The sequence below is a fragment of the Balaenoptera musculus genome, chromosome 16 (assembly GCF_009873245.2).
Source record: "Balaenoptera musculus isolate JJ_BM4_2016_0621 chromosome 16, mBalMus1.pri.v3, whole genome shotgun sequence".
Lineage (NCBI taxonomy): Eukaryota > Metazoa > Chordata > Mammalia > Artiodactyla > Balaenopteridae > Balaenoptera > Balaenoptera musculus.
Window position 1 is genome coordinate 50,483,716 of NC_045800.1, and position 17,279 is coordinate 50,500,994.

The 17,279-nt window shown below is 36.0% G+C and overlaps 1 protein-coding gene and 1 non-coding gene across 4 annotated transcripts in view; one reads left to right on the forward strand and one right to left on the reverse strand.

Moving 5' to 3' along the window:
* Positions 1 to 16,440, forward strand: part of WAPL (WAPL cohesin release factor) — a 77,983-nt gene extending 61,543 nt beyond the window's left edge. For all 3 annotated transcript variants that reach the window (XM_036828188.1, XM_036828189.1, XM_036828190.1), the window contains 10 exons: positions 245 to 356; positions 732 to 829; positions 1,544 to 1,620; positions 4,410 to 4,585; positions 5,284 to 5,399; positions 5,776 to 5,940; positions 9,201 to 9,408; positions 10,212 to 10,300; positions 13,666 to 13,761; positions 14,111 to 16,440. In XM_036828188.1, the coding sequence (XP_036684083.1) occupies positions 245 to 356; positions 732 to 829; positions 1,544 to 1,620; positions 4,410 to 4,585; positions 5,284 to 5,399; positions 5,776 to 5,940; positions 9,201 to 9,408; positions 10,212 to 10,300; positions 13,666 to 13,761; positions 14,111 to 14,176 (1,203 nt within the window). In that variant the 3' untranslated portion in view covers positions 14,177 to 16,440. The remainder of the gene's footprint in view (positions 1 to 244; positions 357 to 731; positions 830 to 1,543; positions 1,621 to 4,409; positions 4,586 to 5,283; positions 5,400 to 5,775; positions 5,941 to 9,200; positions 9,409 to 10,211; positions 10,301 to 13,665; positions 13,762 to 14,110) is intronic.
* On the reverse strand, positions 7,738 to 7,840 carry LOC118883157. Its single transcript, XR_005016948.1, has one exon. It is a non-coding gene; the product is annotated as a U6 spliceosomal RNA (small nuclear RNA).
* Positions 16,441 to 17,279: the final 839 nt, after the last annotated feature.

Consider the following 17,279-nt stretch of genomic DNA (forward strand, 5'->3'; position numbering starts at 1 on the left):
TTATTGAACTGGCAAGTGATAGACTACTTTAAATAATGGATTTTCTCTGAAAACAACCCAATGGTTAAAAACATTTCTTCAGCTTAAGAATTTAAATTAGTTTAATTTTACTTAAAAAAGCATTTACTGTATTACTGTGGGCTGGTAGCATGCAATATGCTTTAAAAAAAAGCAGTCTCTAGAAGTGTTGCCTCAGAGTTATTGCTAAGAGTCAGTATTCATTAATGGTGCTTTTGATTTTCAGACTGGGCATTTAGCTATGGAGACATTACTGTCCCTTACTTCTAAACGAGCCGGAGACTGGTTTAAAGAAGAACTACGGCTTTTGGGTGGTCTGGATCATATTGTAGATAAAGGTATGATATACACACGTATAACATTTTTATATATTATTTAAAGCCTGCGGAAAATATTCTATTTACATACTTCAAAGAATAATTGCATCAGTTTGAAAAGATCTGTTCCTTTTAGTAGCATCTTTAAAATCTCTTAACTTTTAAAGGAAAAGCCATTAACAGTTTGATATTGGGGAATTATGGAAATAAAATAATTATAATAAATTAGATTCTCATAAATTTCAGCATCTTACAGTATAAAACTTAGAATAAACACTGTTCGGAGAGGTTCCAGCATATTCATAGCACGTGTACAGATGGCTTTTAATATTAGTAAAGGGGGTAAGTATTGAAGTGGTGAGACATGCTAATTTACGTCCATTTCTTTTCTCCTAGTGAAAGAATGTGTGGATCATTTAAGTAAAGATGAGGATGAAGAGAAACTAGTAGCCTCATTATGGGGAGCAGAGAGATGTTTACGAGTCTTAGAAAGCGTAAGTATGGACAATTATTTGGAGAAAATTATTTAATCTTAAATGTGACTCTGTATGTGAGACTGTCATAGTTTATATTACATATCCCTAGAGTTTCACTTTTGTTAATCCAAATTGAAATTGTAACTGTAATGCAGTCTATTTGTTCTTTGACTTTTATGAATGACTTAGCCTAGTTCAGTGTAGATTAGAATTTATTCTGCCAGTGAATTTCAGGATGCAGAGACTGTGTGTTGACCACACTGGATTAGCTAGGTACTTTATGAAACATCTATGGGAAAATAATCTAGTGTGAATGAAAAGTTCCTGGCACAGATGAAATTGAAATTGTTCCTTTTCTAGAGTGTGAGGTACATTTGATAAACAGATCTAAGTTTTTAAAATTCTAAATCTACTTAGGTAGTTTAAAATATTAGTTTGTTTATTAAGTTAGTGATTGCTCTTTTCTGACATTTAAAGTGCTTGGTAGTTCATTACAGTGAATGTATAGTACAGAATATATTAATTATGAGCAAGCAGTTATAACAGTGGTGTTTAGATTTTATAATAAAGCTATAGCTCTATTATTTTAAATTTAGAACATGTGGGTTGTTATTCCCTTAGATGACAAGGGCTAATTATGCCTCATCTTTATGTCTTTTAGAGCACTGTGTGTTGTGTGTGAATGAATGAATGTTATGGATTGCCACAAAACTTCAACATTTTCCCTTTTAGGTAACGGTGCATAATCCAGAGAATCAAAGCTACTTGATAGCATATAAAGATTCACAACTCATTGTTTCATCAGCTAAGTAAGTTTTTCTGAAATGTCATGCTATTTATTTAAAGCATTTGGATTGACCATTAAGGAAGTGCCATTGTATCACCTTCCTCCATAAAGTACTCCTTTCTGTCAAGTTCTGTGAACCAGAAGCAGTGCAGTATAGTACAAAAGTTAGAGGAGTACAGATTCTGAAGCCAGAATAACTTGAGTTTGGATCCCAGCTTCATAACTTCAGCCCTATAACCTTGGGCAAGAATACTTACAGGTTCCTCAGAAGGGGGGTAATAATTGTATCTACCTACCCAAGGTTGTTACAATAAAAAGTATTAGTATATGTTAATGTATCTTAAATTATATATGATGTATATTTTAAATGTGTATTTTAAATAATATTTTAATTCTAAAAAAGATTTTAAAATATCTTTTGTATATTGTATATAATATATATTATATACAATATATATTAAGGAGTTTTTATATATATACATAAAGTCTAGAACAATGCTTGGCGTATAGTAAACACTAAGCATTAGTCCTTATTTTTATTGTAAATGAAGTTTACTAGCTGCCTTTTACTGTTTATTTATACCTGTTTTCCCAGATCTATATGTAGCTTCCTCCGTTTCACACTCTCCACCCAACTTTCTTGACATTAGGCTAATGCTGTCACTCAGTGTGTGTAAAATTTCCAAGTATGTCTCCAGTCCTGGTTCTAGCTTATTACAGTAGCTTCTTCCTAATATGTCTGTTTTAGTTTTTGATACCTCTGCCCTGGTACTCTGGCCTCTAGCCTCTCCAACATAATACCACAGGGGGTTAACCTTCCCCAGATTTCTGTTTTGTAAAAATAATCCCAAACTCCTAATCTCTGTGATCCCTTGTCTTTGGATATATGTCCAAAGTCCTTAGTATAGTATCAAAGGTCCACTACAGCCTGACTCAAGTTTATCTGTTTTTTAACTTCTTATTTTGGAGAATTTCAAACAGAGACAAAAGTAGACAATAGTTTGATAAACCCCAATGTACACTTCATGCAGCTTGAATAATCGTCAGACATTGGCCAGTCTTGTTTCCATGTATAACCCTATCCATTCCCCCCTCTACATTATTTTGGAGCAAATTACAGATTTCATATAATTTCATCCATAAATACTTGAGTATATAATCTCTAAAAGAGGACTCTAAAAAATATAACCACAATACCATTTTCATCTCTTAAAAATTATTAATTGCTTAATATTATCATAAATCCAGTCAGTATTCAAATTTGCCATAGTCTCAAATTTCTAATAGTCTCTAGTTCCCAATAGACTTGTTTTTAATCTGTAGGTTTCCCCTCCATCTCTTTAAATTTTGTATCACAGTTAGTATCCTTAAGGCATGTGTTCTGGTTGTTTTGTTACCATGTTTTACCCTCCCTCACCAAAGAGTATTCTTGCAAGTTAAATCTATTTCTTATTTTTAAAACGTCTCCTGTATACTTCATGACCCCTGACAAATGGACTTCTAAAAGGAGGTTAGGAACCTTTGCGATTAGGAACTTGTGTCAGATGTCTTAAAAGTGGCAGTAGACGTCAGAATTGGATGTTTGTGAAAGACTTTTTGAAACTTTCAGTAGAACCCTGATAAATGCAGGGATAGCATATTGAACGATTAAATGGTACACCCTTACTGTTCTCCCCTCACCTCCCAACAGATTTAGTTCAGTGCTACTTAAGGCAGTTAACAGTAACAGCATGGTAATTCTGGCGAACATCCCCAAACATCTAAACAAATTATTTTAGGTTAGACACGAACACCTTCCTAACTAGAGGATGTGTTTTAAGGAGCAGCTAGAGGGGGATTAAATATAGTACAGTTTTCTTTAAGGGTCTTGTGTGGTATATAATACATGAAGAATCAACTGACAGAGTCAGCTTACCTCATTCTCTCATAGACTTTTTTAAGTTAATGGAGTTAGTGATTTAAAGAGAGTCTTCAGAAATACTAGACCCACTTAAAGATTACATTTCCTTGTTATTTTGGGTAGCATCTTGAGAGTCCTTGGATGTATCTGGTACCCTTGTATGTCTGCCAGGAGACATGTCAGTTAAGTGACCTCATGTTAAAAAAAATGATTTGCTCTGATGTTTATGAAGTATTTAACATCCATTTATACAAGGTTATTATGCAATGTTAATATAAATAATATTCTTTACTTGCTAAGAGCTTACATTCTAAAGGAAAAACATCTAAATGAAATTCAGAAGTGTCCAGTGTTAGCTTTTAAAGGTTTTACCTTGTTTGGGGTGGGGTAGTGGTAGGTCTGTTATGTTGGAGAGATTGGTAAAATGGGGAACAGCTGTAGGTAGTATAGTTATAAACTTCCGCATTGACTTTATAATTTTAACTTTGCTTAGAAAAATTTATATTATCAGGTTTTCCCAAAATAAAATTGAGCACCTGGTGTGATATCAGACATGTTTGGTACATGACTGAATAGTTGATATAACTTTTGGGGTAGAAAAAAATTAATTTGGCAGCATTTATGACAGATTTTTTTTTTCTTTGTGTGTTTTTAAAAATATTTATTTATTGGCTGTGTCGGGTCATAGTAATGGCACGCAGGATCTTTAGTTGCGGCATGAATGCGGGATCTAGTTCCCTGACCAGGTATTGAACCTGGGCCCCCTGCATTGGGAGCGTGGAGTCTTACCCACTGGACCACCAGGGTAGTCCCTATGACAGATTTAAAACATTAAGGTCGAAGTAAGTAGAAATTCTTAGTGTAACTATTTTAGTTTAGCATAATAGTCTGTATTTTGTCTTCTCTTTAAGAGCATTACAACATTGTGAAGAATTGATTAAGCAGTATAACCGTGCTGAGAACAGTATATGCTTACCTGACAGTAAGCCTCTGCCTCACCAGAATGTAACTAATCATGTGGGCAAAGCAGTGGAAGACTGCATGAGGGCCATCATTGGGGTGTTGCTCAATTTAACTAATGATAATGGTAAGTCATATTTTCTACATATATTCTCAATGATAGATTGTATTACATGTTAAAAAAAGTTAATCCCCCATTTTTGTTTACTCTTGTTTATTTATTTTGGCTGTGTTGTGTCTTCGTTGTTGTGCATGGGCTCTCTCTAGTTGCGGTGAGCGTGGGCTACTCTTGGTTGCAGTGTGTGGGCTTCTCATTGTGGTGGCCTCTCTTGTTGCAGAGCACAGGCTCCAGGCGCGCGGGCCTCAGTAGCTGTGACATGTGGGCTCAGCAGTTGTGGCTCGTGGGCTCTAGAGCGCAGGCTCAGCAGTTGTGGCACACGGGCTTAGTTGCTCTGTGGCATGTGGGATCCTCCTGGACCAGGGCTCGAACCCATGTCCTCTGCATTGGCAGGCGGATTCCCAACCACTGCGCCACCAGGGAAGCCCCTCTCTTGTTTCTTGTCTTGATGTAGTGATTTTTAAATTGCCATCATGTAATTCACTTATTCATGTATAGATTTAACTGCTTTTAGGAGTTGATATTTTTAGAACCAGCTTGGTAGCTTGGCTCAGAAATATTATAGTCAGCAATGTATTTTAATAAAGGAATAGCTATACTTTTTTTTCAAGATACATGTTTTTAACTTTTAATGTTCATGTTAATAAGTATTGGTTGTCATAAAGAATCAGTAACAATTTTCATACTCTTCCCATTCTCCGTTTTAGAATGGGGCAGCACCAAAACAGGAGAACAGGATGGCTTGATTGGCACAGCGATGAACTGTGTGCTTCAGGTTCCAAAGTACCTACCTCAGGAGCAGAGATTTGATATTCGAGTGCTGGTGAGTTGAAGTGTAACTATTTCAGAAATGAGTACTTGATCTATTAAGATGATAAAAACTTCATCTTAGTTTTGGATTTAAGAACCAGTTGTTTAATATGTTGTGGGTTTCAATTGATTCCTTATGAATATACCTCTTATTGTACAAAAGAGAGCTATGAAGGGCCCTGTGTAAAAATAAAAAGTATAAGAACTAAAAGTGGTAACTTTTAAAAGTGGTGAAATCTTTGTTTGGGAAGATCATATACTGGTTTTTAACCACTTTGTAGATGGTAGAGCACTGATTAGTTTTCTGGCTGCAAGTAAGAGTTATGTATATTGTGTTCATTTGCTTTTAATTCTCCTCTGTGGTAACATGCATGTTTTAATTTTTATAGGGTTTAGGTCTACTGATAAATCTAGTGGAGTATAGTGCTCGGAATCGGCACTGTCTTGTCAACATGGAAACATCGTGTTCTTTTGATTCTTCCTTCTGTAGTGGAGAAGGAGATGATAGTTTAAGGATAGCTGGACAAGTTCACGCAGTTCAGGCGTTAGTGCAGGTAAGCAGCAATTTAAAACCTAACACTTTAGTTTGTTGCATCTGTCCAATTTCTTGATCAGTTGGATCTTCTCTCTCCCCCCTACCTCCCCTCCCCCTTTCTCTCACTCTCACCAGTTCTGTGAGAGGTACACTGGGTTAGAATGTATACCATTACTTCTCTGCTGACTGTTTTCAACTACTATAATCACTCATTAGACATTGTTAGCAAAAAGCAGAAACAAGGCATATTTGTTTATGAATCAAAGGTAGATTATTAACAACAAATTAGGAATTAAGTTCTAGCCCTATCCTGGTTCATGTCCTCCAGCATTTACTTACTGGTCTGATCTGTGCCCAGGACTGTGTGCAACTAAATATTGGGACATACTTTTCAGAGTATAATTTCCTGGCTTAGGAATTGTGTCAGAATATGTGTTTTAAAATTGATGTCTCCAACTCGCTCCACCCCAAAAACCAAACACTCCCTCTCACCTCGATTTATACTCCCCCCGAAACTGTATGTGAGTTTTTGTTTTTTGACAGTGCTGGGCATTACAGTTTTTACTTTTTGCCAGTTCCTAGCTACCTTTGTAATTTTCTTAAATGACAGCTTGCACATGTTCACAAGTGATAGTGAACCATTCTTTTCATTTTTTCTGAAGCCTTTGCTAACCTTTAATCCTTTTGGCCTTTTTGAAACTAGAAGTGCTTGAACTGTATCTTCAGGAAGTAATCTTCAACAACTTGGATCTTTTCCTGAGTCATAACTAGAAGCCCATCATTCTCTTTTCAAACATTTTGATCTCAGGACTTCTCTATACTCTTAACAATTATTGGGAACTCCAAAGAACTTTTGTTTATGTGTGCTTTATCTATTGATATTTACTAAATTAGAAATCAAAACAGAGAAAAGTGTAAAATACAGGCACTCATTCTGTTAACCATTGGAGCAATAACATAATCACATAGCATGTAGATTCTGGAACACTCCACCATACAGTCATGAGAGAATGAAAGAAGTCAGTTGACCTTTTAATATTCTTATGAATGCAGTTTTGACCTCACCGACTCCCTGAAAGGATCTTGCGTTCCCCTAGGGATCCTTGAACCCAATTTTAAGAAATACTGCTTTATATAAAGCTTAAATTTTATTTTTTTAAGGGTATTAAAGTTTACATACCACTCTTGTATATACTCAGCAAGTTTTTGAGATCTGCTTGGCATTTAGTTTTCAGGTAGTTGTCATTAGTAACTTGGGATTTTCTCCAAATCATATCAGCAAATATATGAAATGCTTTCTGTACATTCAACACTGTATCAGCACAGGGAAGTAAGTGAAGGCAAAAGATTTTAGTGTGTGTTCCCTTTTAGACTTTTTGGTATATACTTCCATTGACAATTGTACTTCCATTGTTTGTTTGTTTTTAATTGAAGTATAGTCGATTTAAAACGTGTTAATTTCTGTTGTACAGCAGAGTGACTCAGTTACACATATACATTCTTTTTCATATTCTTTTCCATTATGGTTTATTCCAGAACATTGAATATAGTTCCCTGTCCTATACAGTAGGACCTTGTTGTCTGTCCATTCTATATGTAATAGTTCGCATCTACTAACCGTAAACTCCCAGTCCATCCCTCCCCCACTCCCCTCCCCCTTGGCAACAAGTCTGTTCGCTGTATCTGTGAGTCTGTTTCTGCTTTGTAGATAAGTTCATTTGTGTCATATTTTAGATTCCACATATAAGTGGTATCATATGGTATTTGTTTTTCTCTTTGTGACTTACTTCACTTAGTATGATAATCTCTAGTTGTAAAAAATATGGAACACTTCACAATTTGTGTGTCATCCTTGCGCAGGCGCCATGCTAATCTCTGTATTGTTCCAATTTTAGTATATGTGCTGCTGAAGTGAGCACTGTACTTTTTTTTTTTAACATCTTTATTGGAGTATAATTGCTTTACAATGGTGTGTTAGTTTCTGCTTTATAACAAAGTGAATCAGTTATACATATACATATGTTCCCATACCTCTTCCCTCTTGTGTCTCCCTCCCTCCCACCCTCCCTATCCCACCTCTCTAGGTGGTCACAAAGCACCGCGCTGATCTCCCTGTGCTATGCGGCTGCTTCCCACTAGCTATCTATTTTACATTTGGTAGTGTATATATGTCCATGCCACTCTCTCACTTCGTCCCAGCTTACCCTTCCCCCTCCCCATATCCTCAAGTCCATTCTCTAGTAGGTCTGTGTCTTTATTCCCGTCTTGCCCCAATGTTCTTCATGACCTTTTTTTTTTTTTCCCTTAGATTCCATATATATGTGTTAGCATACGGTATTTGTTTTTCTCTTCCTGACTTACTTCACTCTGTATGACAGACTCCAGGTCCATTCACCTCACTACAAATAACTCAATTCCATTTCTTTTTATGGCTGAGTAATATTCCATTGTATATATGTGCGACATCTTCTCTATCCATTCATCTGTTGATGGGCACTTAGGCTGCTTCCATGTCCTGGCTGTTGTAAATAGAGCTGCAATGAACGTTTTGGTACATGACTCTTTTTGAGTTATGGTTTTCTCAGGGTATATGCCCATGCCCAGTAGTGGGATTGCTGGGTCATATGGTAGGTCTATTTTTAGTTTTTTAAGGAACCTCCATACTGTTCACCATAATGGCTGTATCAATTTACATTCCCACCAGCAGTGCAAGAGGGTTCCCTTTTCTCCACACCCTGTACTTCTATTGTTAATAATACTAGTTAAGATTCAGTTCTGAGTCTTTCTCTGAAAACTGGCCTTTTACTTTCACTGGTTCTTGTTTATTTCTTTAAATTTCTTTTAAGGAAGCTATGTTGCTTTTCCCCAATACTATGTAGCTTTATTCAGTGTCCTTCCTTCCTTCCAGTTAATTTATCCAGGCTGCTTAGGTTTAAAGAACTTTTAACTCTTAATTTTAACCTTTAATTTGTAGTTTTTGCTTGAATTTCCTGTCAATATTATCTAAATTAAGGGAAGGAGTTGAGATTTTCTTTCTTAAAAACAATGTATGCATCATCAATAGTTAATTCACTTGATTGAACCCCAGTGGCATTTATATTTTTGTTTTGGCCTTCAGTTGGATGTAGAGTGAAGGCTTTTATTGATACTTACCCTTTTTACCAAACAACATGCTTCTTAGGGATAGTGATGTTTAAAAGCAAATAGAACCTTATATTTGGGTACATACATGTTGGTTGGTGATCCCTTTTAATGATCTTCAAAAATGATGTTTATCAGCTATTCCTTGAGCGAGAGCGAGCAGCACAGTTGGCAGAAAGTAAAACAGATGAATTGATCAAAGATGCTCCCACCACTCAGCATGATAAGAGTGGAGAGTGGCAAGAAACAAGTGGAGAAATACAGTGGGTATCAACTGAAAAGACTGATGGTACAGAAGAGAAACATAAGAAGGAGGAGGACGATGAAGAACTTGACCTCAATAAAGGTATATTTATTTTGACTGGTGTATTAAAAAAAGTAATGTGGTTTTTTTTCCTGCAAGACTTTCTTTTAATTCACGTGTTGTCATAATCTTGCTATTTTACGGCCTCTCTAGTTCAGTGGAGACAAGCCTTGCTTTTTCATAGTTCTTCTTCATTGGCTTCCTAGCAGTGAGGAAGGTATATGTGCAGTGTGGGGAAGGTTTGCTTTTCCTCCCTGGTTCGTTCTTTACTCATCTGTAAAGAGAAGCAGGCAAATAATGTGACCTCTAAAGGTTTTTAGAGTTTTGAAATTTTGCCCATATTTTAAATTGGGTTGTCTTTTTTTGTTGTTGTTGAATTGTAAGAATTCTGTATATTTTAGAGACTGGACTCATATCAAGTACATGATTTGCAGATAAATTCTGTGAATTGTCTTCACTTTTTTGATGGTGAAGCTTTAAATTTGATGAAGTCTAACTTAACCTGTTTTTTATGTTGTCACTTGTGGTTTTGGTGTTGTGTCTAAGAAACCATTTCCTAACCCAAGGTCACAAAGATTCCTAACCCAAGGTCACAAAGATTTAGTCCTGTGTTTTCTTCTAAAAGTTTTACGGTTTTAGCTTTTACATTATGGTCCCTCTTCCATTTGTGTTATTTTTTGGTTAATTTGTGTGGATATCCCATCTTCCTACCACCATTTATCGATGTTCAGCAGTTTTGAAGAAAAGATGACAGTTGTTGGTTTCCTGGGGGCGTTTGTTTGTTTGTTTTTTTGTGGGCTTTTTTTTGGATGTACTGTTACGGTTTTCTGTTTTAATACTTCCAGCCCTTCAGCATGCTGGCAAACACATGGAGGATTGTATCGTGGCCTCATACACAGCACTACTTCTCGGGTGTCTCTGCCAGGAGAGTCCAGTAAGTTCAGTGTTGTTTTATGTATCTTAAAAGGATTCCATTGCGACCACTTCACATCATTACCTAATTAACTTATTATTTATTTCCCCTCATGCTAAAAACATTTACATATTTGGTGAACTTTAGAAGGTGCATTTCAAAGTAAGAGTATATTGGATTTGATGAGTAAGTTCCAGATTGATGGAGGAATCGATTTCACGTGTCTTTGGTTGAAGTAAAAGAACATCATATAAAACCTGCGCTCAACTGACTTAAGGTGGAAAAGTCTAGCCTCAGTGATACCATCAAGGACTCATAATTTCTATTTTTAAACTCTGCTGTCCTCTGCATATTGTCGTATCTTTTGCTAGCTCTCTTCATGGCCCTGTGCTGACTCTGGCTATGTGTCTCATCTAGTTAAATAATGTCCAGCAGAAGAATGTGGCTTTGTTTCTTTGTAAGAGCAATGGTTTCTTTTCTCTAGGACCTCTCCACACCCACTGCAAAAAGTAGACTTCCCTTTACCTTGGCCAACATTAGCTCACATGATTTTGTTTGATCTACTCACTGGCCAGGAAAATGGGATTACTATGTGAGATTTAGATCATCATGATTTAACTACGAGAAGCATGTGAGTGTCTACACAATTGGGCTGAATCAGCACAAAAGTGGACAGTTCTGGCTATTCAGACAGTCTGCTTTAAAATCGGGGACATGTGGATTTTTTCTTTTTTCTTTTTTTTAACAGAAGAGGCCCAGTAGAAGAGCCAAATTTTACAATAAAAGGGAGGTTTTTTTTCCCTTACAAGCAAGGGCATTCAGGATGCAAGAAAGAGTGGAGATGTGTTGTATAGTAGGATGGTTAGTTTCTCTTTTCTGAGACTGGAGGATTAGAAGAACATAATTATGATATGAAGGGCTTCTATCAGCCTACCCTTATTTCCTCATTTTTGCCACTGAGTTTTCTGCATTGCCCTGTATCTGTCTAAGTCCTGTGTATTTTTCTGAATCCTTCTTGTTCATCTCTTCCATATTTATATTGTAGACAAGCTCAGATCTAAATGCACAGTAGCCCACTTCGTTGTGGCCCTTGCTGGCACAGCTGCTTTCAGGATCAAGACCAGAGTTCTTACTGTGGCTCTGGAGGCCCTGCAAATCTTTATTCCCTTTCCTGAATCTCTTCAGCTCAGCTCTTTTCCTTATTTCCTTAAAATCCGGAGATTTAAGGACAAATGAGAAACACATACCAAGCAAAGGGAAGGAGGAAGACTCCCCCCTCGCCCCCCCAAAAGAAAAAAACAATGGGTATGCTATTTAAATTTAAAGATTTTTAGGTGTTGTATTTTGTATACACCTAGTTTCAATCATGTTCTTTCTTAAATAATCATTCTTAAAATTAACTTGAGTTATTATCAGATGTGATTTATTTAGGGCCATCTTTCCCATGTTAATAATTTCCTATTTGTCTATCTCTCTCCTGTCTTTAAAGAGATCATAAAATCCTTAGGTTGTAAACAATATTGTGAATTCATAGAGCCCAGGATGTCTTTGTTGCCTTGGGAATCATTATGATTAACCCCAAAGAGCTAGCTGATACCACAAAATGTAAAAGAAACTAGTTTGCCCAATGTTTAAGTGGAGGAGAGACAAGAAAGCAGGTGGTTATATGCAGTTAATGCTGCTTTATGGTAAAGGACAACGTGTTTAGGAAGCCCAGGAGACTCTGGTGTCATTTTCCATTACCCACTATACATCTTGGTGCATTGCAATGGTCAGTCTTCTCTCTGGTCTTTCTGTCCTTGCTGCTCTCTTGACACTCTCCATTCCTGAAATCCTGCACACTGCCACCATAGCTGACTTCCTTACGAGCACATATGATCATGTAACTCCTCTCTCATCAATCTTTCCTGACTCACCATCATTTAGGGAATGATAACTTTGTTTACTGCTATAAGACTCCAAACTTAAATGCTTCTCCAATTTTTTTTATTTTAAATTTTATTTTATTGAAGTATAGTTGATCCAATATTAAAATCTGTCATACCCTGTGGGTACTTTTTCTAAATTTCCCAAATAGGCCATGCCATTTAACACCTTTTCTTTTTATACCTGCTGCACACTATTTAAAAATAAATGCTCAGGCTCTCCTTCCTATGCCTCAGCTACTTATTATGTTGTATTCTGTAGTGTGTTGATAGAAAAGGATTTGATTTGGGTTGTTGAGGGCTTTCACTCAAAACCTAGGATCTAATCATTTATTCTGAATGATAAAAGTACACTTTTCTATTGAGCACTCTTCATAGACAACATAGCCACTATTCTTCCCCCCACTGTGCTATCATGTCCCTTTCCTAGAAGCTGGTTAAAGATGTTATTAAATCCAGCGTTCCTTTACCTCTGCAGTTAGTTACCATAGCTATTGCCCTTATAACATACTCTCCACTTTTCAGTATATTTTAAAAATATAAGTATTTTAAAGATTTTAGCTCCAAGATCTAACTCAGTAGCAGTGAAAGTGGGAAGGAGGGGATTGGTTGCAAATTTCCTAAGAGATAATATGTACTCTTTCCTCCCCTGCCTCCATCAACAAAAATCAAATCAGAAGCTTCCCACTTCCTCCCCATCTTGCGGCCCAAAACTCGGGACAACATTTTTTTGTATGTGCTTTTTATTATAGGTGAGCCTCCTTAGAAGAGCTTTTCCTTTTATTCTTTATGAACCTTTAAAGCATTTTAAAAATATATTGAAATAAAACAGTTTTTTAAGCAGGCCGTCTATTTTTCTTACAACAAATTGGTTTATATATAGTTTGGCTGCTTCTTGGTAATAATGGAGGGAAACATCTTAATCTTCTCTCCTGGCATTGCCTACATTTTCCTTCTCATAGATGATATTACATTATTTTTGGAAAGATGTAGTTAATTCCTAGCCTACATAGGAACACGAAGAATTTTCTTTGATCTTTTTCTTTGTATTCCTAAGCAGCTTTTTGGATAACATTCTAAGTCTGTACTCCTTCCCTCTCCTTACATCTCCCCCCTCCCCCCCCCCTCAACACACACATTCAACAGTGCATTTTGTTATTTCAGGCATCTTTTTGTGTATTTACAAAAGTAAATATGCACACGTTTCTTTGTAGCCTTTGTCAGCTTTACCTTTTTTCCGTTCTTTCGGAGAATGGGATAGAGTAGGGAATGGACACACACGCTTACAGAATTAAGGAGTGTGGAAAAGGAAATCACATAGGTCCTTGAACTACTATCTACAAGGAGTTCAAGGACCTTGTAGAAGTTTGAAATAGGGTGTGTGTGCCAAAACCAACAACACAGTGCAAGGTTCAAGCTCATGTTTTCTGTCACCTGATCAATGTTTCCATGTTTCCTCAGATCAATGTGACCACTGTGCGTGAGTATCTGCCAGAAGGGGACTTTTCCATAATGACAGAGATGCTCAAAAAATTCCTGAGCTTCATGAATCTTACTGTAAGTGACTTCTATTGCAGCTTCTGTGGTTTTAAATATGATACATTAATGACAGTAGAAATACAAATATTTGGCCATAGTGAATAGAAGCAAAAAAAGATTCTCTTCTAATAATTGTGCTCTATTTCTTTAAGAAAACTGAATTATTATGGCCAAATATATTGATACTATATTATCAAAGCCACAATTTAATCTGTTTGTTTTGATTCATAGTGTTTATTTGGTTTAGTAAAGCTAAAGAATTTAAGCTTTGATTCAATACTTTTGAAAATTTGATAAATATTAATTGTTACTTCCTCCCCCCCCCCCCCGCCCCCCCAAACCCGACCTCCAATCCTCCCCTTTTCAGTGTGCTGTTGGAACCACAGGCCAGAAATCTATCTCTAGAGTGATTGAATACTTGGAACATTGCTAGCTGCTTTACCTTTGCTTCAGGTGCTCGGTAATGCTGGAGCTATTCTTAGACAAAGAAAAGTCATGAAAGAAGTCCTTGAAGATATACCAAGAACATTCATCAGTATCATTCATATGTGGATTTTTAAGGCCACCTGATTTCTTCGTCGTCATGCATTCTGCATTTGCTAAATGACAGTTACTACATCAATCTGCAACTATCAAAAATGAGGGAAAAGGTTCAGGCTGTTAACAGTTCCACACAGTATTTAAACACACTTTGGCAGAATTTATACTCTCCCCTTGTTTTCTTGCTTTTATTCTGGGCAAGTTTTAAGGGGAAAATTTGTGCTGCTGTTAGTGCAACTGCTGTGTATGTTGAGCCACTGTTGTCATGCCAGCCAGGTGCAAAGGCAGCTTAGCTACTGAGGTATCGAATGTTCTGGGGACATTCTAGACAACAGCTTAGTTCCTTTTTCAGGCTCATTTGCTTTTGCTTTTTTGTTGAATGATTCCAATCGTAAATAAAGCTTTTAATAATTTTGTGAATTTTTTTTGTTGTTGTTCCCTGAACTACTGTCTATATTTAAAATTAGATGGAATCCAAAGACACAAGGGATTAATAGTATATTTTTTTATTCTTGATTTGGTTTGTCAAAACTGTTTTTCACCTTTGAGACCATGACCATATTCATTATCATATCATAATGAGTCATAGCTATAGACGCAAGAAAACAAATAACAGTTTGAGGGAATATAAGATGATGGGCCCTGTTAAAAGGATGAAGCAAAATAGACAAACCCAGGGTAGTTTACCCTTAATGTTAGGGGAGGCTCTTGAAACATGATTAAGTAAGTTTTGAGGGAGAACTCTCTAGATATATTTTCTAATGTTCAGTACAGTAAATATAAGTAAGCTAAAACACCAATGTAGAATTCATGTTTCCAGATAACATGTATATTCTTCTATAAGAGTGACAGGATCAAATGCATAAACGCAAAGCCTTAAATTGTTGGTTTAGAGAAGATCCTTTTTTTTCATTCAGATTCTTTTAGTTCATAGAACAGTGTGTTGTTTGGAACACACAAAACACATTTTATGTATTTAATTTCACAACACTGCAAATTTTTATTATATTAATTATTGTTCAGACCACTGGTTAATACATTTTTTTCTTGATCAGGCCTGAATACAGGCTTTCCAGAGATTTCGTTTAATACATTAAAACACCTTTCAGGTAGTTATGTTTCTTCATTGGATTTGTAAAACTTGAAGCCATAAAAATATTAGTTTGGTGTGTATTGGGGAAAATAGCTGAAAGTCTAATTTTTACCCATTTAGACTTTGTTATTTCCTTGTATAAAGTGACAAATTGGGGCTCTTGGATCAGTGCCACCTGTAATGTTTTTTAATGCAGTGGCTGCCTTTTATTGTCTTCCTATTTTTGATATTGCAGATTGTTGGGAAATCTATAAGGAAGTAACTGATTCCAGTCAAATTGTTTTCTTCTTCCTCCTACCCACCCCACACCCCACCCATCACCTTTTAAGAGCATAGTATGCCAGTGTAACTTGGGAAAGATTGAGGTTGTATTTGCCCTGAGTATAAAAGCTAGCTTAGCAAACTATTTTAAAAGCTTTTTGGTAAATGATATCCATAAAGTTGAATTAGTTAAATTATTTTAAAATACACTGATATTTATTACTCATTGGATTTAGGAAGAGATTTTTAGTGTTGATCAAACTGACTTGTGGCAGATGGTAAGGGGTATTATAAAACATTTGGATAAGAACAATCAGGGTGAACTACATTTTTCTGTTACACTGGTAATCATTTGAGAATTGATTTACCTCAGTGTTTAACAGTTTTTTTTGTTCTGTTTTTTAAATAATAACTAATTGTCAAGCACTGATAGAGATGCAGATTTTGGTGGGGAGTGGTGGGGGAGAAATCACCTCACCAACCGCAGTGCATTTGTGTGTTTTTAACCCTCAGAGAACTCTGCATTTTAGGGTACTTGAGGCTGACTTGCAAATTAACTAAAGTTTTAAAGTAACCTTTTTTTCCATTGTAAATATTTCTGTAAATACTACCAATTGGAAATTAGAAGGTAGAGTACTTTTTTGAATCCAATCCTATTTTTATTTTATACAGTATTTCTCAGCTGTGATCTTTGGAGCAAAAGCCAACGGCAGGAAAAAAAAATAGTTTGTACCAGTTTCATGAAGTATGTCTTTGGGTTTTTGTAAATAATTTTAACTCAAATAAAATTGCTACTTTCAATACACATGTTGTCTTTAACATAAATCTATTGAACTATTTTGGAGGAAGAAGTCTCACGAACTTGATATAGCCAACTAATGGGAAACATGATGTGTCACTTAAGTGAATTTCACACTTTGAATATGCACATAAAAATTTAACCAATTTTTGTTAAACACTATGTATCTCTCCATGTTTTTAATAATACTCATCTGAATGTAATGTCAACTCAGCAACTCACATATTAGGGATGGTAGTTTTCTGGTTGAGTAGTCATGCCCTCGGTGTGTTTTTTAAGTTGCTTTAATCCTTCTGCTCCTCTGAATATGACCCAGGACTTCTTTGCGTTTGAGTTTTTAGAGCTGCTTTTTAGTTTTTCAGTTTTCTTCTTAGTTGACAGCCTTTAAGTTTCCTGTATTTACTCAAGTGGGTTCCTCAACCTCTCCTCAGTGCTTTTAACTACAAACCTAGATGAAAGGATCTGTCCTGGAAGTTCCCAACTACTTTCCCCTCTTACCCAGATAGAGATAGTATATAACCTGTTTAAGAGTGCAGGCTAAGGATATAGAAAGATCGTTAAAAAAATGCATATATTTTGAATATTAGTGATGTTTATGGACTTCGAATAAACTCTTGAACTTTTATTTTGTTTACTCAACCAGAAATGGGGGATAGTACTTAACCTCAGTGTTGTGAAGATCAAGATGGTACATGTGAAGCATTCAGTGTTTCAAACAGGTCTTGGTAAACGGCTTTTATCAAACAATTTTGTTTTCACTCCATCAGGAAATTAAAATGTTGTAAAGAACAATTTTAAACACCTGGGATAATACCTTTTCATATCACTGAGGGTACTGGGTTT